The sequence below is a fragment of the Gadus chalcogrammus genome, chromosome 11, assembly GCF_026213295.1.
Source record: "Gadus chalcogrammus isolate NIFS_2021 chromosome 11, NIFS_Gcha_1.0, whole genome shotgun sequence".
In the NCBI taxonomy this organism is placed as follows: Eukaryota; Metazoa; Chordata; class Actinopteri; order Gadiformes; family Gadidae; genus Gadus; species Gadus chalcogrammus.
Window position 1 is genome coordinate 21,923,477 of NC_079422.1, and position 25,050 is coordinate 21,948,526.

Below are 25,050 nucleotides of genomic sequence, written 5' to 3' on the forward strand. Positions count from 1 at the left end.
CAGCTCATGCAGAGCTCGGGTACAGACATACGTATGGCGCGAATTGCCGAACTTTGGACCCGTCGCGCCATGGACGCGCTGCGAGCGGACACAGGCGCCCTGGTACCTCATGCAAATACGTACGCTGACGTCGGCGGTCATGTGGGTTGTGCCGTAGATCCTCCTTGTGATCGCGATTCTCCTGCTCTGTCGTCTCTCCCGGCTACCCATTTGTCTAAATATATACTACACTTCTTATCATGACCAGCTGATGGTTTACACTCCCACTTGGATATCTACCGTGTCGTCCGAGCATCGTGCCAGACCCCCCGGGCAGGTAGGAACGACCCAACTACTCCTTGACGTATTATTCGAGACGGCGCAAAAACAAGTGTCCTAAGTCAAAGCCACATGTCGTCTAGTTTTTGTCTCATTCGACCAGCTTTGCTGTAACTCGGCGGGGGACCCCGCCATAGCCCCCCGCGCCTCCGTATTAGTGTTTTAACTTGTCTCGCCGTGTGAACTTTGTTTGCCCTGTTGTTGTCTCCACCTGCACCCTGGAACAACGTATGTGCTCGTCGGCTAAGCAAAGTTGTTCATCGGTGTTTCCCACCCCCACCCCCCTGCTAAGTTTTCGCTGCAGTTGATTGTATGCGGTCCGAAGTATTGAGAACGAGACAGTCCATCGTGCTCACTTTCCTCCCAGTGTCGACATAACCAGCAAAACATGGCCGTCCTTTGCCGACATGTTGTTACGTCGATGGCGAGGGAACATTTTTGGAGACCGTTTTGTGGCCCCCTTCTAGCCCGCGTCGCGGCGCGAACGTCTGGACCCGGCTATAAAACCGTCAGACAACGCCGGGTTACACATAGGTCGGTTCTGTGGGGGTTGTGAAAGCGACTTTATGTGCACTGTAACGTGTAGACTTTGATTTCTCGGCTGGTACCGTGGCGACCGTGATGATGTAGGCGTGCTCCTGGTGACGCCTCCTCCCCCTTCGTGACCACGGACGTTTCTGCTGCAGACAGACGGAAACGCACACGGTGCTGGCGACGCCGTACCCAACATAGGGTTCACCTCTCTACTGCTGCACCACCACGGCTGCTGTGAACCCAGAGTCTAAACAACACCAATGATAACTTTTTTCAGGAAGCTCTTTATCCATTCTCCCGCAGTGTAACCGCGTCGCACTTTCCCAGACTTTCCAGTGGTCCCCCCCCCCCTCCTCCACCACCCCCGCCACAGGATTTGGGAGAACTGCGGAAAGGGAAAGAGAGAGGAAGAGGGGTAGCGGGGCATTGAAACATGCCTTTGGGTTTAGAGACGTATAACGAGAATACGGTTATGTTGTCTGTAGTATAAAGCTGCGGTAGGTAGTGGACAGGGGTGATGGACTGTCACAGTTAGATCCATCCACAGTGAACGCAATGTGGTAACTAGCTTGCCTTTTTAAGCATGTGAGTCAGTGGATACCCAGCGGTTGTCACTTTTGTGGGCTGTCTATTTACATTACTCGGTACATTACACTAGATGCGGCCTGGGAGTGTTGCTCTACTGCCTTGCAGGCTGTTCATCTTCTATTGAATAGCATCATCAAAGCAGTTAAGATGTAACACATCTGTCATACGGTTCCTAAAGTGGTTAGAATATATTCGTATTGAGAGACTAATTTGACTTGCATACCGCCAGAATAATAGGAAGTGGATCATATTAACATTGCACTACATGTTGTATCCTCACTGAGATATAGGAGTAGCCTAAACAATGCAGGACAATGGTTCATGCAATGGATATAAGTTTATGTCCTTTGGTGCGTTGTGGTGCAGGTTTGCAAGTTGCAAGAAAATTAAGCCCTTTTGTGAGCATCTTGCAAATTAAGTTAGACTTTCCAATTGTCAAGCTTTTGTTCATCAGAATGCAGTAAAATGTGTTATGTTCAATGTTAGTAGACAATGTTCAGTCTTGCCTACAGGTTTGTGTTGACGTTGTCAACATAGCTAGCTCACATATTGCATAGCTAGCTACACAACAAGTTCTATCAATCTTCTTGACATCCACTGCTAATTGCCTTCTAGGATGTAAAGTACGACGCCACAGAGCTGCACATAGACTCATTAATTATAAAAACACGTTTAAGGACTAGGTATTGAGGTTTATCTGGCGATCTGTTAAATTCACCAAACAGTGACTTGAGCTCTTGACTATCGCATTCCACATAAGATATGTTTTAAGGAAATCTATTTATTTGATAACGTGTATCGATACATTGACATTCCTTGTCCATGGTGCTGATTTTTTTGTTTCTGGAGAGCTATCGATGGCACAACAATAATTCAGTAGAAAACAGTTAACAAGATAAGTAAATGCAGGCAGTGTCAGGGACGACAACGTCTGAGTGTATTGTACACAATGCGGTAATACACTTAGCCTGTTTAGAGAATAGTGCTGGAAGGCCTTGGAATTCATGAGGTGCGCATTGTATTCTGTGCAGCATGACCCCTTGAATACTTCTACCCCTCCCTCCCTCTTAAGATGGCAAGATGTGCAAATAATAAGCAAGTCTGGATTTTGACGCATGATAGAAACGGTTTGAATTTCCTACTCCTACCAAGTAAAAGGTTTCAAGTATAGGTTTGTACAGTGGAAGTGGTTGAAGATGGAATGTATCGTTTGCTAATTTCATTAGGTTCAGTCATTAGGTTCCCGGATGCATTATAGAAGCAATACACATGGAGATGAGATAATCGTTTATTCTTTTTAGCTGTTTTTGAATTTATAATACTTTGTTGAGTGTTGATAGGTAAGAGATGCTTTGGCTCAAAGCCTCAGCTGAACCACTACATTCAAGTGGGGCATCCAGATATGACATTGACAATGGTTAGGATGCCACTATCTTCTTGCTCTTTGCTCTCTTATTGTGTCTCTCTGTCTAGACAACGTTAGTCTGCACTCTCCCCAAGAGCTACTTTTGGCAGCCTACAGGATTACTTCAGGCTAACCTTTTGAGTCAAAGCAAAATATCACAGATCTGGAGTCAAAATAATGATTGATAGTTGTTCCTGTAGGATTTATAAAATAAATACTCTAAAGCCATGCCTCCTGCTTGTTTCAACAACACAGGCATTTTCAAAGCGTATAGACTGTTTTGCGCAAAAACAAATGACACTAAAGGGTGATTTATACTTCTGCAGGGGGACCGCGGTTTAGGCTTGCGCCGCAGTGAGTCCCTATGCCGTCCCTGTCTTACTAATTAACGTATACATGGAAAACACAAACCCCCGCGGCTAAACACCGCTCTACTAGGTGTGTGCGCACAGTCTAATATCACACTTTTTTCTTTTTCCTTGTCTGATGTAACTCACGGTTGGAGGAGTCAGTTGTGTATTTATTTATCCGATGCCGTTTTCATGCCTTTAGTAGCCCTGCTGCGATGACGTCACCCGACGTGGTCGATTTGCGTGGCGCTGGATATTTTCAGACCATCTCCGCCTGCCTCGTTGTTTGGGTGACTAAGACGACACACAATGGCGAGGTCATCCTCCGTGTGCCAGTGTCCTGGTGGAGCCTCCAAGTGGCTCATACCTCGCAGGGCTGCACCATGCATGTATAGTAAATACATACACGATATAGCCCTACTCGTACAAATGTGTTAACCTCATGAAATATCCATGGCTGTATAAAATTCATTGAGCAGGGGACACCTGTAACTTCCATACAGACGTGAGCCATCGTGTGTCCTTGCTTGAACCCTTAACAGTTTTAGGTCGTGTCCTTTTGAAAAACCCATTCTTTCTACTTCATAATCATTTGAATACCTACAAAGAAAAGATCTTAATTGTCCTTTGTAATATTTTGAAACACACAGACATTATTTATTATTGCCATGTATAATAAATGCATTGACATTAATATATTCCCTCCATTTTATGGTTTCGGCGAAGGGAGCAGCGACACAATGGAGAGAAGGCGAGAGAGAGAGAGAGAGAGAAATTAAAAACCCTTTGCACCACATCAACCAATCGCAGAGAAGGGATACTCCCTCTTTCTGTCAGCCCTAAACCAATCCTCGGCCACATGAAAGCCTCCCAAAAAAAAAAGAACCACACCCACTGCAGGAAGGCAGGGTGCACAAATTGCGTACCTCCAGTGTGGCGTAGAGCCCAATTGTACATCCCCACACGCACACACCACCCAAAAGTGCTGTGTGAACCCCCTTCCAATCTGAGTGAGTCAGCCTTGTGAAGGGCAGCTCCCCCACTGATGGAAGAACGTGGCTCATCCAGCCGTCCAAGCTTATATCTACAGTAGTGATATGAAACAATCCCATTTTTAACATGATCTATTGCGTTCAGCAGGCTATTATTTGGATGGTGTGCCTTTTGGAGGTGGTGGATGTGTTTTTTAATGTGCTCCAGGGAATGCTACCAGCTCACTGGTACAAGCAGGCGGTGCACGTGAGCACGAACCTGGGATTCCCACACGGACCGAGTCGAACTGCCGCTATACTCCCATTAGAAATTAACACCGTTTGTCGTTCAGAAATATGTATTTCTACAAATATATAAATTACTAAAATCAAATGGAATGAAATTTGTAAATTTTATCACATTTTAAAATACATTTGGGACTCATGGGAAGCTTAATAAAGCTAGTGTTTACTGGCTACAATGACAAAAAACGATTATTTATTGGACTAGAAAATCTAATTCTAATTTAAATATCTAATTTGGCTATCAGAAACTGGCTATCAGAAACTAGCTATCACAGGGAAAATATCAATCTTAAAGAATCGTAATCTATAACCACAAACAAATCAACCCAACTTGACCCCTGCCAGTGATAAGAATCTATCAGCGTGAAAGCGACTGACTTGATAGCTGATTCCCTGTTACCTTGGTTACATAGACACCAGGTCCCGGAGTAAGTGATTCTCCAATATTCAGAGAATCTGGGATTGGACTGGCACTCTCTTCCGTCGCTAATATTGAGAGCACCTTTTGATTAAGCAGGTCGCCCCTTAATATGTCTTTTGAGGTTTCATGTATTTGGCATAGCGACCAATGTATGAAAAAATGCTTGTGGTTAGACTACTTCTTTCTCTTCCAGGTTGCCTCAAGTGTAAATCGTAAAAAAACATATGACTGAAGAGCTTGCAAAGGATTTATCTTGCAGATCTGCGCAAGAAGGGCCCTGTGACTTGCTTGCTTTAATGTGCCTAAAAGATAACACTGGATACATGCATGAGACAGTTCAATAAGTGTCCTGGCTGCTGTTGGTTGTGTCACTTGGGATCTCTGCAACAAGATAAAGAGGAAAGTACACAAGCCCTGTCCTTTTTAATATTGCTGAATATGTCGGGTTCAGAAGATATGATATCGGGCGCCAGTCCGACGAACCGGTCAACAGTGAGAGCCAGACAGCAGGTAGCAGGCTGGGCGCAGAATTCATCCAACTTTAATGAGGCACTGGAAAGAGCTTGGACACTAGCCTCAGGGCTTGGTCTCCAGACTAGCCCCATATGTGACCAGCACTTATATTTTAGACTATTCTTCGATATGGAATATTCAATAATATTTAAATTCGTGAGGTAGTTTTCTGTACTTTTCTTTTTTTTTTTAAACACATGAGGTTGTTTGTTCAAATGTTTAGCGCAACACTTAAATATTCTCTGCTCTTCACTGCTTGTTGTCTTTAAATATGACTATTCTCTGCTCTTCTTTATTACGTTCTTTAGTATTCTGGCCTTGAATAAAGGGGGGATTTCAACAAACTTTGGCTTCTTAACCTCAAAACGAATTTAGGAAATACCATGGGGAAATACAATGGGGATCTACATGTGTTAACTGAAACATACTCCAAACTAAAAGCCGAAAATAGTATGTTGAAACAAAATCCCATGTATTTTGTATTTCTTAACCAAGAGATGGTTAAGTCTAGTTATAAGGTCAGAAATGGTTGTACATTAAGGTGGCGATCTGTGCAGTTAAATAATTGGATGTAGTAGCCAAGGGTTAGCAATTGTTAGCTGTACGGCCTTTGTCTTGATACGTAAGGATTAAAATGAACACTTTCTTATCATAGAGCTAATAGTTGCATCCTCTCCAAAGTTGAAGGCCAATTGTTGGTATCGCTGATACAGCAACCACTGACTTGGTGTTGCCATGGCAACCAAACGTTAGGACTCCTGATGGGAGTCTGTCTCTTACTCTTAAGTCAAGTTATCAAATTGTATTTATTGAAACGCAGCATACACAATCAAGACGTAGGAAAGTAAGTTACCATCAGAATGGCACAATATCAAGGTTCCTGTTTCCCATGTCATTGTCATGACGGAAATGTGGCAAATGTCATTTTATAAGGGGACAATCAAGTAACGAATTGGAGATCCTAATTTGGCACATTGACATTAGTTTGGTGTTTCATCATATCCTAACTCTGAAGTTGGCGAATTAGTGATATGCTGGGTTGAATGCGGAACTTGCTCCATACAGATCAGCCTAGTTGAGTATTGATTCTGCATTGTTATAAGAACTAGGTAGTACTAAACCACATATGTACGGTCATAAACACAACTAGCTACTCCGTTCATTGTCTTGGCTTCCTTGGATCATCAATCGCGCCTCATTATCACAAAAGCCGATGTGCTTTGCTTGATTCGGGTCCCTCCTCCTCCTCAACCAGTGAATAACCACAGATCTGCACCGTGTCACTCAAAGCTTGGGATCCCCTGATCTAACCCGTCCCCCGTCTGTCTCCGTCCGTCTCTCCTGTCCATGCAGAGTGTCCTGTGTAATGAAGGTGCATGAAGCCCTCCATCGCCGGAGCTGACCCTGGCAGCCAGTGCAGCCTCCCCCCGCCGCCGTCGCCGCCAGCCCTCGGCACTCCACCAGCCCTCCCCTCTGCACACCCGCTCACCCCTCGGCCCCCTCGCACGAGTCCCCGTTCCCTCCTCCATGTAGAGTAGGCCTTCTCCCTGCAGCTCGGGTCTGCAATAGGTCTGGTCTGTTCTGCGGAGGACCGATCGCCCGCTCGCTCCTTCTTCCACGGCGTTGCGTTGACCCAGTCTCCTTTGCATTGTTTGCCTAAAAATAGCACCCCGACCTGGGCTTCTCAAACCTTGTGTTTCCCCACATCCCCGCCCTCCCCTTGTCTTCTGCACTGTTTAGGCCCAGTGCCAGGCCTGTGTCCCTGTGGCCCGTCTTTTTAACGTGACGGCACAGAGCGTCGGCTTGCTCCGCAGACTTTGTCCCCCTCCGTCTCTGGCCCGGGCACAAAACCAACTGTCCACCTGGATCTTGAACAGGGTCAAGGTTAGCCATGGCAAGCCGACGGAAGGCGTCCGTCCCCTGCATGATCCGACCGGACCGGACCCTGGTGGAGATGGACGACGAGGATGAGGACTCGCACGACATGGAGGTATGTGGACCGACCTCCCCCCCCCGGAGAATGAGATCGGTCACCCCTGTTCGAATGATGAGAGCCCTCTTATAGGCGCCGATGCAAAGTAAGATAACAATGTTCCAAACCCTTCTAACCTTTCACGATAAAATCATCGTCTTGCCTACTGGTCTTGTGTATTTTAAGGGTATGCCTGCAGTATTTGGCCTTCATGTGTACTGTGCACGTATCATAATTCAAATAGGCGCTATAAATAAACACTGTAAAACAAACATTGTGCACAACTTTCCTGTTTAAAAAAAAAACGATCTGGGAGCGTACTATTAAGGTCACACCTTGAGATCCATTCTTTTTAATATGGCAGACGATTCCAGAGAAGCCTTTCCGGGGCGCCGACGTGACGGCGGACAACGCGCCGAAGCAGCCCCCGTCAGAGCCTCCGGACCAATCCGGTCATTCCCCGGCGCCTCCCGACCAATCACAGGCCTCGGCCACCCCCAGGCCGCAGCCGCAGCAGGGCGGCTACGAGTGCAAGTATTGCCCCTTCTCCACGCAGAACCTCAACGCGTTCAAGGAGCACGTGGACGCCAGCCACCCCAACGTCATCCTCAACCCGCTGTACCTGTGCGCCGTGTGCAACTTCAACACCAAGAAGTTCGACTCGCTGACGGAGCACAACGAGAAGTGCCACCCGGGCGAGGTCAACTTCAAGTTCCGACGCGTCAAGCTCAACAACCAGACCATCCTCGAGCAGACCATCGAGGGCTGCGGCACCACCACCAACAACAACAACAACAACACCAACGCAGCCGTGCACAACACGTCCTACCCGGCCGCCGCCGCCGCCGCCGCCGCCTTCAGGAACGGGCAGGAGCAGGGCGGCCTGGGCAAGGCCAGCACGGGCGTCAAGTTCGCCAAGCCCAAAGTCATGTCCTCCTCGGATATTAAAAGAACAGAGTTTCACCTGGGGCACCTGACCTCTGAACTGAGGAAGCCCATCAACGTGGTGAACGTCAACGGCACGGTGCTCATCCCCGAGGCCAGCCTCCTGAAGGGGGACAGTCCGTCACACATCATGCCTTCACTACAGCGGCCTCCCAACTTCTCCCAGGTAAGGACTGCCCTCACCTTACGCCAGCCTCCTGGAAGTGTCATTTATGCTCCCTGTGTCTCCACAATCCACACTGTGTGTGTGTGTGTGTGTGTGTGTGTGTGTGTGTGTGTGCGTGTGCGTGTGCGCGTGCGTGCGTGCGTGCGTGCGAGACTACCGTGTGCATGTTATTATGTTAAAAGTCTCTGTGTGGAAGTCGTCCCCCCCATTGAAGAACTGACTCCACCGCTGAGAGTAACATGTTTCAGGGGGCCGAGCTGGGATGTAAATGATTATTAGCAATCAGCATGCTGTCAAAATGCTCTACGGGATTTCATCGTAACATGATGGAGGAGAACCATTTCCAGGCCTTTTGCAGCAGTAATGGGCCGCGAAAACTGGATGTAATGGGGAAATGGAGACCATGAAATATTACACTCATTATATAAGTATAACTTTCTAAATGGTATGATGTGTTATTTAATGAAACATGGCAGGCAGGTTTCTGGGATTCCTCTCTTAAGTGAGAACACAAGCACTGACTATTGTGTATTTAATTTATCTTTTTTAATATGTTTTATAAACAAAAGGTCCAAATGAATGGCATTGTTAGATATACTATTAAATTCACTGTTGTATTCAAGAAAAAGAGGACAATTTATGTTCCCTATGCTGTGTAGACCATTGTTTAATTCATAGTATAATTCTCTTGCTTATCTATTAGAAACATATTTCCTTCGTGGAAATAAGCTTCTAATTTTGTGCGACTTTCAGTAGAAGAACATTCTGGCAATGTACAGTTTTATTAAAGCTCTTATCAATAGCTCATATTTTCCATGACCTGAACATGGAAGATATCACAACTTGAGGACAATTTTAAACAAAGTGAATGAATGATTTCCCAAGGTTAAAGGTGACTTATTATAATATACCACTAGGTGTGATTAGCCGTTACAAGCCGTTTTGAAAATCGGCCTCTTCTGACATCACAAGTGGGCGTGTTGTCCACCTAGATGTATGACGGATAGACGAGCAACGTTTGCTACAGTCCACTGGGTCGGCTGGTAGACTGTTCCATCCAGCAAACATCTAGATGGACACGCCCACTTGTGATGTCAGAAGAAGCGGATCAAAACGGCTTTTTACGGCTAATAATACTCACACCTGGCGGTATAATTTGTCACCTTTTTTTAAACCAAGTGAACGAATGATTTCCCAAGGTGAATCCCACCAGCCCCCCATCACAGTAAAACAACCACAGAAAGCGACCCATGATCCCTGTGTGTGGTTCCAGGTGCCGAAGATCGCGGTGCCCCTCAACACCACCAAGTACAACCCCTCGCTGGACGGGAACCTGACGCTCATGTCGTCGTTCAACAAGTTCCCCTACCCCACGCAGGCGGAGCTGTCCTGGCTCACCGCCGCCTCCAAGCACCCCGAGGAGCAGATCAAGGTGTGGTTCACCACCCAGAGGCTCAAGCAGGGCATCAGCTGGTCCCCCGAGGAGGTATGTACCACGTAGACGGTAAACGCCGGACATGCAGTTATAATGCATCATGCGTAACGTCATCTGAAGTGTTTCCCATTATAAATTATTATTGTTTTTAATTATAAATCGTTCACATACGCACACACACACACAGAGGCAAGCGCGCATTCATGCCAGTGGTGCGCGGGTACTCTTACAAACAGCTGCTTCGCCCGCTCCTCCTCTCAACACGCCTATCAAAGGAAAACCCGAAGCAGCGGTATTTTTGGCACAGAGAAGACGGTCGGCGACCGTTTTACCGAAGTTTGGAATGTTATACCGTGCTGAAAAACACCTCGCCAAAATTATTGTTGACTCGATGCGATTAATATGAAACATGGCCGTCAGAATCCAGCCCCCGTCAGGACTACTCGTCTCCCCCCCCCCAGGCCCTCACCTAGCTCCTCCTCCGTGGGCTGGCTGCTCCTCTGGAAGCTCTCCTCCAGGGCGGTCAGCTGCTCAGAGGACTTCCCCTTCACCCTATGTCACCATAGGGTTTTGGAATGGCTCAACGTCACACCTGGTGGTGAAAGAGGGGACCTTTACATGGCCCTTATGAATCATCTACAAATGTATACGACTGTTTTGTTGATTAGTTAATCATTAACTAAAGGCTCACGAATTAACATATGACTGAATGTGATTTTAATCGAAATGGTGTACATTGTTTCTGTGAATAACGGGGGTAATGACGTTAAAATAACTAACCCCCCCCCCCCCACCCACCACACCAACACCAACCAAAGGTGGAGGAGGCCAGGAAGAAGATGTTCAACGGCACCATCACCTCCCCCCCCGCGCAGACCTTCACGGTGTTGGCCTCGTCGCGGCCCTCCCCCGCCCACCCCACCTCTATCACCAGCTCCTCTTCCTCCTCCTCCTCCTCCTCCTCCTCCTCGGTGAAGGTCAGCAGCCAGCTGGGGGCCTCCCTCCAGTCCCTGCCCTGCCACCTCCTGGGCGCCACCAGTCTGGTGCTGACGCCCGTGGCCAACGGCTCCACGGTCTCCTGCGCCCCCCTGGCGCTCACCCTGACCAACCAGGTGCGCCCGCTCAGCGTCTCTTACGATTGGTTAATCATTTTTCAATGTCTTATCGTTGCTTCTCTATGATGACTTTTGTGTGTCCCCGAGTGCCTTCAAATACAATTTTATTATTATTATCACACTCACTGTTTAGATAAGCATTGTAACTATTAGATAAGCATTGTCTCTTGAGACTTTTATGAGGGAACTGTTAATTAAGTTTTACTGGACTTGTTCTGTATTTTTTATGTATATTTTCTTTCATCTTTTGTCTTTATTTTTTTCATATTCAAGTCGTGTATCTCTCTTTAAAGGGGACCTATTATGCTTTTTCGACTTTTATGACCTATTAACGTTGTTATAATGATTGATAGTCATGTTTAACCATACTAAAGTGTCAAATAATGACGTACACGCATTTCGACGTATTCCCTGCTGACAGTCGGGGCTGGCTGTGCAGAGCGCTAAACCCTCGGGACAACGTTTGCGATTTACTTGTTCACATTTCCCGGGAAATCATCTACGTAGAGGCACTCCTGCCGCGCCCCCATATGCCTGGTCAAATCTGCCCGCGCGCGCACGCGCGCTTCAAGGAAGTAAACCAATCACAACAGAGTTGGGTCGGCAGGACGGGGCAGAGAAGGACGAAACCGAGCGTTGACAGAGAAGGCTGAAAGCGCCCAGATGAGAGGAAGAGTTTCCCGAAAATCGACATCGTTTTTTTGTGCTGTGATTCGTGTCAGGTTGCGCTACAGGAGTCATTAATAAGAGATTAAGACCAGAAAAGCAGCATAATAGGTCCTCTTTAACTTCTACTACCGCCCTGTGCGCTCTACGCCTGAATCTCCCCTGTAGGATTTGACGGAGCAGCGTCTCGTCTCCTCTCTCCCCGTCTCCCCACAGGTGGTGCAGTCCCTCAAGCGGCCCCTGTCCTCCCCCATGATCACCACCGGCGTCAAGCGCCCCTCCATCATCCAAACCATCCAGGCGCCGCTGGCCCCGGCCAAGGTGGCGGCCACCAAGCTGCTCAGCTTCACCCTGGACCCACACAAGACGGCCAAGCAGCTGTCGTTGCTCCGGCACAGCTACACCCAGTGCCCGTTCCCCGAGGAAGACGAGGTGAGGGATCACAGGCCATGTGTAAAAAAAAAAAAAAGGACATTTAATTTCAGGGCGTTTAGCCGACGCTTTTATCCAAGCTTGTTTGTCATAAGAGTGTGAAGCAATAGATCGCCGTCGTTACTAACAATCGCTAGGTTTACCCATTCCCCGTATACAACAAAGACAGCTCGGATAAGATGCTTCATAACTAAGCACTATAACTAAATACGACATACATTAAGTGCTAGGACTGTCGTGCTCTTGTTGAAAGTAGTTCGAAACGGGTCGCTTTTAACTCACTTTATTTGTTAGATTATTTTGGTATGGTAACTATGAAGCAAAAGGGAGGGAATTTTATCCAACACTTGTAGAGAGAAATACTGAGAGCTACTTTGAGCCCCGGGCTTAGGCCCGAGGCTCTCTGCGGGGCGCCTATGAGTCTCGGACCTCCTCTGGCCCCGGTTGTTGCAAATTGACCAAGTAGGCGTGGCCTATGTGAAGTGGGCGTGGCCTATGTGACGTCTTAGCTGCGGCTTCCGCGTCTGTCTTAACGATGCTGCCTTCTGTGGCTGGGGTAGATATTACAGCTTTTATGTTTGATCCTGCTTCCTATTTGCTATGTGGGGGCAGCTTATGTGCTTAAAATACGTAACGGGACGCACAACAGACACACCGGACAACACAGCGAGCGGCCATTTTGGATTCTGACTCTAAGCCTCTGATTGTGTCGCCAGATCTACAGGCTAATAGAGACTACCGGCTTGTCCAGAGGGGAGATCAAGAAGTGGTTCAGTGACCAGCGGCTTCTCAACATCAAAGGTAGCGTACACACATCACGCTGTGCACGTTGTTGGGCATCGTCCGTGGAGTCACTAGATGTTCTCCTCTCTGTGTTCTGACCACCGCTGAAATGGTCATTGTGCATTTCGGTTTACTCTATACAACTGTCAGCTGTCAACTGATCGTTTGAGCCCCCACAATCGTTAGACGTATTTCAGCCCGCTTGGCAGGACATAAGATAATTTGACTAAAGCTGGTGTCATGTGCTGTGTCTGCTTTTGTTTACACCAGCCTGCACACAGAAAATGAATGGCAACCAAATATTCATCGCTATTGAGGAGGAGTCGTGGCATCGCACTGAGGAGTGATGCCACACATGCCTATTTATAGCCACGCTGTTATTGGGTCTCACTGCTGAATCGGATGAGCGATTAAAAAAACGTGAACGCATGACAGCGAGTGTTTACCACTAGTGTGAAAATGAAACTAAAACTAGGATCGATTTGGCCGCTACAGCACGACCGCGACACCAGAGACAGCCATCGCTACGTCCGGATCAGCTCCGTCACCTTCCCATGTTAACCCCCCCCCCCCCCCCCTCTTCTCTCTCTCTCTCAGGGGCCCCCCCTCCCCCGTTGCTGGTGAAGGCGGAGCACCCGGCGCCCCCCAGGGAGGTGTTGGTGGCGCGGGCCGTGCCCAGCCACTTCCCCCTGCTGGAGAGGGTGAAGGGGAAGTCCTCGGAGCAGTTGACCGCCCTGGAGGAGAGCTTCCAGAGGAGCAGCCAGCCCACGGAGGAGGAGCTAGGTGAGGGCCTGGGGGGGGGGGGGGGGGGGGGGGGTAGACCACTGTGGCCGTGGTGTCAAGTGGCCACTGGGCCCAGCTACCACTAATGGCCCCCTTTTTTCTCGGCTCATGATAGGCCTCTGATCTTTTGTAAGCCCCAAACAAAAAAATCGGATTGTCTTGGGCCTACCTACGCCGATCGGGGGGCCTATCATGAGCCAGTATTAAAGGCCCTAGCTCATGATGGGCCCCTGGTCGTCGTAGGCCCTGGGGCTTCAGCCCAGGTAAGCATATTTCTGCTTCTGGATAGATAAAGAAATAGGCTTCCCGCCGAAAAAACATTGATTTTGTTTAGCCTAAGTTGCAATACATATTCTATCATTTAATTTGCATTGATTTAAAGAAGATGGGATGAAAAGAAAATGGTTTCAGAAATTAATTTAGGATATCCCGGGAAATTAAAGAAGGTGTCCTTGCGAATCTTAATCAAATGATTGGCAGGTCCCGCAAGTGGTCAAGTCAAGTGATCACACACACACACACACACACACACACACACACACACACACACACACACACACACACACACACACACACACACACACAGAGACACACACACCCCTCCCTCTGACCGAGAGCCGCTCTCCCTGCAGACCAGCTGTCCCGGGACACCAAGCTGTCCCAGACGGAGGTGGACTGCTGGTTCTCGGAGCGCCGGGCGCTTCGGGACAACATGGAGAAGGCCCTGCTCAACCTGGGGGCCGTCCCTCGGGGGGGCCCCCTGGTGGAGAAGGAGAAGAAGAAGAAGGAGGAGGAGGGGGGCGGCGGCGTGGGGCCAAAGGTCAACGGGGCGTCCGGTGCCCCTGAGCCCCCGCTCCCAGTCCTCTGCTCCTCCTCCTCTTCCTCCTCCTCTCCGCCGCCCGTGCTCGTGGCGTCCACGCCGCTCCCCCCGCCGCTGCTGTCCGTGTCTTCGGCGTCGCCGCCGGTCCTCGCCGTGTCTTCGGCGTCCCCCTCTTCCTCTTCCTCCCCGCGCCCGCCCCTCCTCTCGGCCTCCACCAGCCCGGGCCCCGTCTCCAGCCCGGGCGCCATCACCGGCCGCTGCCTCACGCTGCTCAGAGAGGTACCGGTGTAACGACGTGTATTACCCAGGGCCCCACGGGGGGGTTGGGGACCCCGACTTTTCTTGTCTGTCCCCGCAGGCTTGTCGATGTTGTTGTTGTTGTTATTCCTGTAAGTCCGTTGTTTGAAACAACAAGAGTTGACCAAAGTGGTGTCCAAATCAAACTATCTAGTTACAAACACATAACCAACAACATAAAAACTATTTAAAGCACAACAAAAGGACACAGAAAACAATAAAACGTGTATGGAATTAAATGCAAGAGAAAATAAATGAGTTTTTAGGAGGGATTTGACAAATGGGCACTGAAGGGGATAGCCTAACATGACGAGACAACAAAGTGACGCAACACGTCCACCGACCCCCTCCTCACACCCCATCCCACCGTAAACCCCTCCAGGTGTTCAGCCGGACCCAGTGGCCGTCCCCCGACGAGTACAGCCAGCTGGAGGCGCAGACCGGCCTGGGCCGCACGGACATCGTGCGCTGGTTCAAGGACCACCGCGCGCTGCTGAAGAGCGGCCACAGCCTGGAGTGGATGGAGGGCCCCCCCCCCCCCAGCAGCTGCAGCAGCAGAAGAGGGCCGCCCCGGAGCCGCTGCAGAGAGCCGTCCCGGAGCACAACGGCCGCGGTGGCGCTGAGCCGCCCCCGCAGGCCGACGCCGTCCACCAGGAGGCCAGGGTCGTCAAAGGTAGGGGGTGGATAACGGGGACCCGGGGGTTGGATTCACTGTCCTGTGGTGGAGGGGGAGGTTAACGAGGGGGAGGTTAACGAGGCGTCAGCGACGGCGGGTTTGAGTCATAGGCCGGGTCTGCAGGGAGACGTGGGTCTTGAACCCCCAAAAGACAAGTCTTTGACATTGGAGCTGAACCCTAATATTAAAACATGAAACGATTGAAATATTAGTAGCATTTGACTTTACATTGGTTTTTAGATGGTATTTGCTATAAGTTTTTTAAATTAATTAAAGCACCGCAATGTCTGTTTTTATTTTTCTTGTTTGTTTTTTTTGTCAGCGCATTCTATTTGTGTATTGCTGTCTAGACGTCGAGAGAATTTCAACAAATATGACGCACCGTGTTTCAAAAACCTACAGTCTGCCCTTGCTTTGAGGCACGCGGTGTGAAATTGTAAACACCCGTCTCCTCTCCTCTCCTCTCCTCTCCTCTCCTCTCCTCTCCTCTCCTCTCCCCTCCTCTCCTCTCCTCTCCTCTCCTCTCCCCTCCTCTCCTCTCCTCTCCTCTCCTCTCCTCTCCTCTCCTCTCCTCTCCTCTCCTCTCCTCTCCTCTCCTCTCCTCTCCTCTCCTCTCCTCTCCTCTCCTCTCCTCTCCCCTCCTCTCCTCTCCTCTCCTCTCCTCTCCCCTCCCCTCCTCTCCTCTCCTCTCCTCTCCTCTCCCCTCTCCTCTCCTCTCCTCTCCTCTCCTCTCCTCTCCTCCCCTCTCCTCTCCTCTCCTCTCCTGAAGCTCTGGGGGCCTCAGAAGGCCCCGCCGAGGTCCAGGCCGGGTCGGGGGCCAACAAGCTGTCGGGGCCCGAGCTGGTCCAGTGGTTCACCGACAGGCTGGGCCACAGCGTGAGCGACCTGAGCCGGAGCCGGGCGGACCCCGCCGAGACCAGCATCAACCCCACCGACAAAGAGAGGTGAGGGGGTAACGCACACGGACGCTGTGTACCGCAGAGTTGTTGGAATGCAGCCCTTCAGAAAACGATTTGGTAAAAACGTTATCACAACCAAACCATTTGTATCGGTCCGTATTACCATGACCATGAGCATCTGAAATGTATTTACCAAGTAAAAATGTACAAGAAATGTACTTGTCTTGACTACAGTGTGACAACATTAAAGGGTAAAATATATATATTTATTTATTTATTTATTTATTTATTTTATTTATGAATCGGTCATCACAGTCTATACAATGTTTATAAAGATGTCTTTCAATCCAATAATTCAAATTTCCACATTTGACCGGTAAAAGAACAAAAGCCTACAAAAGCCAAAGTGGACGTTTTATCCTCACGTGCTTGGTTGCTGCTGCATGCTCCGTGTCGGTCTGGTTCAATGCATTGTAACGGCCGGGTCTACCTCTCACGTGGCTCTGCGTGTCCGCGTCCCCGACAGGTGGGTGAAGGTGATGGTGGCGGTGGGGGAGGAGAGCGACAGCCAAGTGGAGAGACCCAAGCTGGCGGCTGACACGGAGATACTGCCCCTGGAGCAGCCCGCGAGGGTCACTGGCTGAACGGTGGGTAGGGGCCACGAGCCTGGGTCCTTGGAACCGCGTAGGAACCATTCGCAGGGCGTTCAGACTAGGGATGCACCGATCCGCTTTTTTCACCTCCGATACCGATACCGATATCTGAGGTTTAGTATCGGCCGATACCGATCCGATACCGATATAGAAAAACAGAGCGAAATTATGGCTACAAACTAAGTTTCATTGAGGGGAAAAGACTGGGATCATGAGACTTGAATTTTTGGAGGTGCTTTATAAGGTTTGTGGTATTAAAGCTAGAAGGTTTAGTACCACCCCTCGGGACATTTACTTTGCATATGTTGCATGTAGCCGTGGAGCTTGCTGGCTTAGGTAAAGTGAAATAGCTCCAGATAGCAGATCCTTTTGCTCGCTCCATTTTGCAATCACTGTAGGCTCCGCACGGCGTGTTGCTTGTTTATGACGTCACTCACAGCGCACAGCATAGAAACTGAATAGATCAGCCAATAGATAGATAGATACACTTTTATTAATCCCGTGAGAACATTTTCGTGGGAAATTCAATTATCAAAGCAGCAAGGTAGTAGGAATAGGATTCAAGTACGTACATAAACGTAAAAAAAAAATATATATATATATATATATATATTTTTTAAATATGGATCGGCCCATTTGTCACCGATACCCGATCTAGAAATGTCTTCAATATCGGTACCGATACGATACAAATATCGGATCGGTGCATCCCTAGTTCAGACCACGTCGGGGAACGCCATGCCCCGCTTAGTGTCCAGTCTTGAGTTTGCGATTCGACAGAAAACACAGATTCAATGTTTGTCTTAGAATCCATCTCCATCTCCATGTCAGGACTTTGACGTGGTATGATTTGATTTGGTCTGTCAAATAATGAAAACGGGTTTGATGTGCTTTGTCGTAAGTCTTGTTTTTTATGACGTATTTTCTGCTTTGTTTTTTCAGGGGGGAGATGATTGCCTGCCGGGGCTCGGAGCATACTAGGCAACTCTGGAAGGAATACTTTTTTTGCCTTATTGCCAGTGATGGAAGTCAAGAATCACCCATGGGTATCTACGGAAGTTCCTCGTGCCCCGCCCGAGACAGAAGATGGAGTGCCAAAGCTGGACTTGATGCATTGCTCTTACTATTATCACTACTACTATTACTACCACTACAATTTTTTTAAACCCTTGTACATATTTTCTGTATTGCAAAAAAAAAAAAAGGCTTTGTATAGTTTTGCTGTGAGGGAAGATTTTGTTACGTTTTTTTCTTTTCTTTTTTAAGAAGTATCTTTGAACAGTGCCCCCAGAACAAGGAATGTGTTTTTCAGAAGTCTCATTGAGTACCACCTTGTTAATTGATAAAACATTGAAATGCAGGTGTCGTATCAACAGTGGTAATAGATTGCACTTAAGTCTCCATGGTATTAACTGGTTGTTTCCATGGCATCAACAGTTTTTTACCCTAACAGGCCATCCAATCACCTGAGAGCTTTAGTTGTTACAGTTGGTCGTCACCCCGTGGTCCAAAGTCTTCTTCATAATTTGACTTGTGTATTAAATAGCAGAAAAACAAAGGTTTGACCAGGCCAGAGTATTAACAAAGAAAAACAACGCACTCTTGGTAGGCAAATGGAAGTAAAACGGTAGACTTTTTTGCAGTCAAATGAATGAATGTGCACATGTGAACAATAGTTTTTGTATTCATATAGTTACCTTTACAATCAGCTGTGTGCTTTGTTGCAACAGGCTTTAGACGATATATCTTTTTATTTCAACTATAGACATGATGCATTGTAAAAAGAGTAAGACATTTCTGTATTATCTCGCACCATGCTGCCTTTTGTTTTTTTCTGTTGGATATTTCTTGTTTAAATGTTGCCATCTACTGTCCAACGCTTACAGGGATGACAAATGTATAATAATCTCAAACTGCATTTTTTTTTTTTGTATGGCTTGGGTAAAAATGAGCAATTCAAGCCTTTTTGATTTCCATATGTTCCTGAATCATATAAAAAAAAAAAAAAGATTTGGTGCAGTAACAATTGCAGATTTTCTCTCAGTAGGACTGACCTTAATGTTACGTCATTACTTCATACATACAATAATATACTTCGCAAAGCATTTGAGGAATTTCCAAAGAAAAGAAAGAGCCCTGGATTCATGATTGACTTCGACCCTGCTGATGCTCTGGTTGTATGGCTGTCGATGCTGGCTGAATGTCCATTGCTGCTACTTCAGTGTAATGTACAAACAAGTATCTGGGATACTGTTTTTCCTTCGCATTTGGCTACTGTGGAATACTGCTTGCTTTATTTGTTTTCTACAAGTCCACAGGAGGTCAATAAATACACAACCAATTGTAAAAACTAGTATTGTCTGAATTTTGCACAAGGACGCAAAAATGTATTTGATTACTTGGGTTCAGTCGACACAAAGCAAATCACAGGACAGTCTTGGGGCTAGTACGGTTGGCCTGTTGCCAAAACATAACATTTGATTTATTAGGTTAAAATTAGGTTGTTTGCCTTCAAATAACTGCTTTTTATGCCCTTGATCGCCTTAAACATAATCGTCCTTCTGCTGCTGGGCTGACAAGTTCCTAAAAGGACAAGTCTCAGTAACATTAGTTGATTGACCTAAGCACAAAATGTGTTGGGATTTTGCACTAAGGAGGGTTGAATATGGTTAATGGAAAGCCTTCAGGCACAATTACCACGGGTAAATCATCCCAATATGTTCATCTTTTTAGTAGTGTCAGTGAAACTCATTCCACTCTGGCTGCCATATTGTTTATTAAATGTATTCCTCATGTTCAATTTCTAAGTGGAATAAAAAAGGTTGATAATGCTGTGGTGATTAGAGGTTGAAGATCCAACTGTTTATATTTTCTGACTTAAGATTTAATTAATTTCTTTGTTTCTCCATTTTCTAAGACTGTTTTAACTACAACTACGTTCCATTAGGACTGCTGTTTAATGCAAAATACAAGTTAAAACAATTATCCCCACGACTGAGGTTTAAGGGGGGAGTTTTGCTTTTTTATGAATGGTGATTTTCAGACAATGGTGGCACGGTAACTATGCTGGGTTAATTACCTGTTGCTGTAGGTAATATTCAAGCTTTCATTTGAATAATTTGTATGATATGCAATAGCCATCCGTCTGCTATTATGGAGGGAAAGGCTCTGGAAGATGTTCTGTTCTGGTAGACCGCCCCAGCCTTTGTACGTACACGACTTTGTACGTTTTTATCTTTTTTTTTTGTCATTTTTTGGAGGCATTATATTGGGACCACTTTCAACATCTTTCTTTTCTCAATCTTACCTACCTCAGCTTTAATTGTTAAGACTATCAGATGATCAGAAACGATTTGGCAATTGAAACCATTCGTTAATAAAGACAACTAGACATGGATATATTTACAAACCAAAAATCTTTTTTTATTTTTCTTCCTTCTCAGCTGAAAATTGCAACAAATTCGTTGTGACAAAAGACTTATACAGTGACCAGGCACACAAGGCCTGAAACCAATATTCTTTTTAAAAAAGCAGCCCGTTGTCTGCACGCTGGGTGACTCGCTCGTTCCTCAGCGTATGACCTCCACAACATGTCTTATTAAATGTCCCCGGATATGGCATCAGAAGGAGGGACAGATGGAACAGGACAGAAGATGCGAGCAGAGTACAGAGAGTCAGGCTGCACACAGGCAACCAACTCTTTTAACCAGTTGGCTGAAACATGGACCGGTTCACAACTTGGCATGACATGAGCGACACAAGCAACGAGGAAGAGCGAAGAAGAAGGGGATGGAAAACATGAGTGACTGAAAAATGTTTTACAAAAAAATATCAATTTCCTTTTTGCCCAATACGGTATCTGCATAGCACTTGACAAATCCTAAGTTGGTAGAAGCTGGCGCTCCTACTGTGTTTAGAGCAACCCTCGAGAGATTCCTTCGGGTAACAGTGTGTGCGGTTTCTCCGTTAAAATAATTGCCTCCTCAAAATAACTTCCTGCCTTCTCCTCCATTCAAGACTTCTGGACTTGTAGTGGTCAAGTTTGCACTTATTTATAACTCCAAATCGACCGCAATCCGTCATTTCCTCCCGAACATTTTAGATTCTAATCGTCGTCGAAAAGCGATTTTTCTTCTCCTTCCGCAGGCAAGAAGCAAGCAAAGAAGCAACCACCTTAAAGTGGCCACACACACACACACACACACACACAACCGTCAGTGGCAGAAACCTGAGTCGGGGCAACAAACCACTCCTTACCCCACCCCAACACCCATTTTTTGTTTGTTTTTCCTTCAATCATCTCCCAGACGATTGCCCTGCCCCCAGTTGTGATTACGGCCAAACAGACCCCCACCCGCTCCCCCGGCGGCGGGCTCCTGGGGGGCTGCTCTCCTGGGGGGCGGGGCTCCGAAGCCGGACACCCCGCCTCTTCTTGCAGGCAAGAGCCGCTTTCTGAGAGAGGGGAAGACGATGGAGAAATCATGAGAGGAACGGCAGAGAATTATCTTTTGGTTTGATTGAGTTTTTCTATCATAAAGTCATTGTCATCATTAATATTATAAGCGTTCTATTCTCCCTATGCGTAGATATTTCTCTATTGGTTAAGTGATTGACACAAAAAGCATTTTTTCCCTACATGTTACGTAGCATGGCAACGACCCTAAAACTAGATTGTTTGGTACATCTTTGGGGAACTGCCTCGTCTAGTCCCACCACACAGTTTGCATCCCTACGATACTCTTAACACCGGGTTACATTGTTTTTGACAACTCATGAATCCATGACATGGATTCATGAGTGCCCGCCCACATACACAACAACAACAACAACAACAAACATTGGCTTACAGGAACTCTGGCGTGGAAAGGAAGGCACGTCCCCCCAGGTCCATGGGGTACTTGAACATGAGGAAGAAGTAGAGGTGGCCCACCAGGTTCCCTATCAACTCATTCACCATCCTAGAGGGATACATCATGGACCATGAGGGATTCAACATCACAAAGAAAGATAGAACTCACTACTGCAGAATTTAAGGTACATAACGCCATTTCACTTGCATTTCGTCAAGTAATAAACGATAAAATGACGGGAATTTCAGTTATTATCCCCTATTCCTCTCTTATCCCTATTGAAACATCCTAGACATTAATCTATTTCTGTAAGTATTGTCAGGTCAATAGCAGATTCCATAGGAGAGAAACTGTGATGCAAGGTTGCCATAGCTCAAAAGGTTGGATCCACAATCATCCGAATCCAAAAAGTGTACAGACACTTTTGGATTCTGATAAACCTCACTACCGCACACACCAGCTCCCAACCATATACGGTTGGCCAACGCTGCTTCGGAAACACAATTTATCTGACAACAGCAACCCTCAATGGGTATGGCCCACTCGCCCGATGTTGGTGCTTGAGAGGGCACTGCGGAAGCACCAATCATAGACTTTGACATTTTCAGTCTTTCATGGACACATTCCTCTGACCAGCATACCGCTATTTGCATGCAATATTAACTCAAAGGGTTATCAACATTTAGAGGAGGGTAAAGAATATCTTACGAGCCCTGGATGACCCAGTTGAAGCCCAGGATGACCCACGGTAAATAAGAAGCCTTTTGGAGAGAAACAAATAAAGCATGCAATAAAAATGAAAAACGATGGGGAATGACATTTCAATCAAGGTACTATTGCATAGTTCATCAACAAATAAATTGGTTTACTCAAAAAATGGTTGAGACATAACACTAAACAAGTGAACCCTGGAGTGTGGCAGTACCTTAAATCGCGTTCCAAACCAGAAGGAGACCACCGTGTCTCTGTTTAGTTGGGCCCAGACATACAGCACTGACATGATCAAGGGGATCATTAGCAACTACAGAGAAAATGAGACAGAATATTGTTGATTAAAAATGTAGCGGTGATAAATGCATCAACTGCAGAGCAGGGGCCAAGCCATCCATGAATAAGTCCTTTGGAATAAATCATTTTTACATTTACATTTACATTTAGGGCATTTAGCAGACGCTTTTATCCAAAGCGACTTACAATAAGTACATTTGTCATAAGAAGTGCATCAATATATCGCTGTCGGTACAGAAAGGATGTTCATAGAACCAAGTGCAAGTACAACAATTCCCCGTGTAACAGCAATGATAGCAGCTACTGCAGTTGCTACACAGTTAAGTAATACAATACAACGCAACACAATACAGTGTACAATGGTGGCCAGAAGGGGGAGGGTGGCTATGCAGAGTCGAGGTGGACTTTACAGTAGAAGCAGTAGATAGAAAACCTTTAGGGCTGTACAATAAAGTTATGACCACGCAGCAAATCTAAATGAAAGGAGGAGTTTTACCTGCATGTCCATGAGGAGGCCGGTTATCTACAAGCATGTGGTTAAGGTAAACCGCATTTTAAGCATAAAAATAAACATTGTGAAATCATCGCGGAGGACCGGAAAATTGGTGCTTTAACACCATAGAGGAATCCGGTCTCCCAAAAAGCCTTGTTTGGGTAGATGTTTATAGTTTCACAAGCGGTCCGTGAACCCGGTTCCACTGAATCACTTTTAACGATGTGACCAAAGGGATCCATTTGTTAAGGATAGCAAACCATGCTGTTGTAATGGTGTATTACATTAAAGTGTGTGTATATGTGTGTTATTGATCGCTAAAGGGAGAGACACCTGAGGGACATTCCTGAATGGCAATGGGGATAAGAAGAGTTAAAGAGTATTTCAATAGGTAGCACATAGTGCAGGTGCACTGTCTGCCTGTGATATTTTCAATGTTTTTCGTTATTTTAAAAAGGATACAACGATGCAAAGCCAGTTGAAGAGGAGCATGAACAGATAATCCGCTGGTTTGCCATCAAATGTTCCTGAAAAAAAACAGAAAAAGCAGGTTAGCACCACACAAGTATAATTAGAAATTAATATAAAAAGGATTGCTTAAGGCCTACCTGTTTCTAGCCGGCTCGAGTACTGATAGAGAAAGTAGAGATTGACCGGGTACAAAAGCCCAGATCCTGGAGTCACTGGGAAATATAGAGTTGCCGTAAGAGGCCTCCAAATCTGTGGGGTGAGATGCATCATTAGCTTATAAACCAAAAAAGCATTATCAATTAGGCCTTCCTTATGAATATTGTAAACCATCTCTTTTAATTTAATGGAAATTACATCTTTGAATGTCTTTTTTTCACAGTCAAGCCGTTTTGATGAATGTTGAAACGTTGATGAAATGATATTGAACATAACGTGTGATTGTCAATAAATATGATATGGTGCTGATGAAAAATTATTAAAAGGACAGGTGTCCTAAACGCTACAAAGTTTATTTAGGATTTATATAAAGATGAAGTGTGTGATGACAAACATCTTCGTAGAAACAAATGGATACCTAAATATAATATTGACTGTCTGTGACCATGGATGATATTTTAAGAGATTAATATATTATATATACTGGAGACTCCGGAAGTTTTACCCATCCTGGGTCGCCGTGCTCATCGCTGATTGGCTGTTCATCTCCAAAGGCCTGCGAGCCTTGCTAGGATAGCCTCTAGCCTAGTATTCCTCAAATAGCTACCGTTAGAAAAAGAACAATTACAGAAACACAGGACTTGAAAAACTTACTTGAAAATTACCGAAGAATTTAGCCGGCCACAGGATCAGGTTCATAGGATCAATAAATCCCAGTCTACTGACCAAGGGAACAGCAATCGAACCAGCGAACCAATACTTGGTTAGAAGGGGGATGCTTTTCAACCAGTCCCCGATGTCCGACATATTTCCATATGATCAGAGCCAAGAAGCTCTACAACGGACGTTTAAACAAAATATATACTGAATTATAAAAGGAAATAATCCTTATTTTCGAAACAGGGTTATATCACGTCAAGTGCTGCTCGGTCGCTAAGTTTACATGACGTGGCTAATCACAAGGCTACCTTGTTGTCGTCCGCGTCAAGTTGCTAAACGAAACACCACCTACTTCCGGTTGCGT

The 25,050-nt window shown here is 46.5% G+C and overlaps 2 protein-coding genes across 2 annotated transcripts; one reads left to right on the forward strand and one right to left on the reverse strand.

Annotated features, from left to right (window-relative positions):
- Positions 1-26: 26 nt before the first annotated feature.
- Positions 27-21,014, forward strand: LOC130391582 (zinc fingers and homeoboxes protein 2-like). The gene is given in 14 exon segments (XM_056601792.1): positions 27-316; positions 6,760-7,396; positions 7,743-8,489; positions 9,763-9,975; positions 10,743-11,036; positions 11,922-12,137; positions 12,854-12,938; positions 13,518-13,703; positions 14,336-14,802; positions 15,203-15,354; positions 15,357-15,493; positions 16,266-16,440; positions 16,922-17,042; positions 17,991-21,014. Coding segments are annotated over 12 exon segments (2,889 nt in total). The 5' UTR covers positions 27-316; positions 6,760-7,297; the 3' UTR covers positions 17,040-17,042; positions 17,991-21,014.
- On the reverse strand, positions 20,446-25,036 carry derl1 (derlin 1). The gene is made up of 8 exons (XM_056601791.1): positions 24,681-25,036; positions 24,008-24,119; positions 23,862-23,926; positions 23,403-23,429; positions 22,824-22,919; positions 22,607-22,659; positions 21,896-22,006; positions 20,446-21,500 (listed from the first exon to the last, which is right to left on the reverse strand). Exons 1-8 carry the CDS (start codon positions 24,831-24,833, stop codon positions 21,341-21,343), a joined length of 777 nt encoding a protein of 258 aa, XP_056457766.1. The 5' UTR covers positions 24,834-25,036; the 3' UTR covers positions 20,446-21,340.
- Positions 25,037-25,050: the final 14 nt, after the last annotated feature.

Excerpts from the sequence above, each read along its gene's own strand:
- derl1 (XM_056601791.1), bottom strand. The coding sequence starts at position 24,833 with ATGTCGGACATCGGGGACTGGTTGAAAAGCATCCCCCTTCTAACCAAG. Across the intron at positions 22,660-22,823 it reads GGTTTGGAACGCGATTTAAG|GCTTCTTATTTACCGTGGGT; the intron begins GTACTGCCACAC and ends TCTCTCCAAAAG. Across the intron at positions 22,007-22,606 it reads AACTGGGTCATCCAGGGCTC|GATGGTGAATGAGTTGATAG; the intron begins GTAAGATATTCT and ends GTATCCCTCTAG.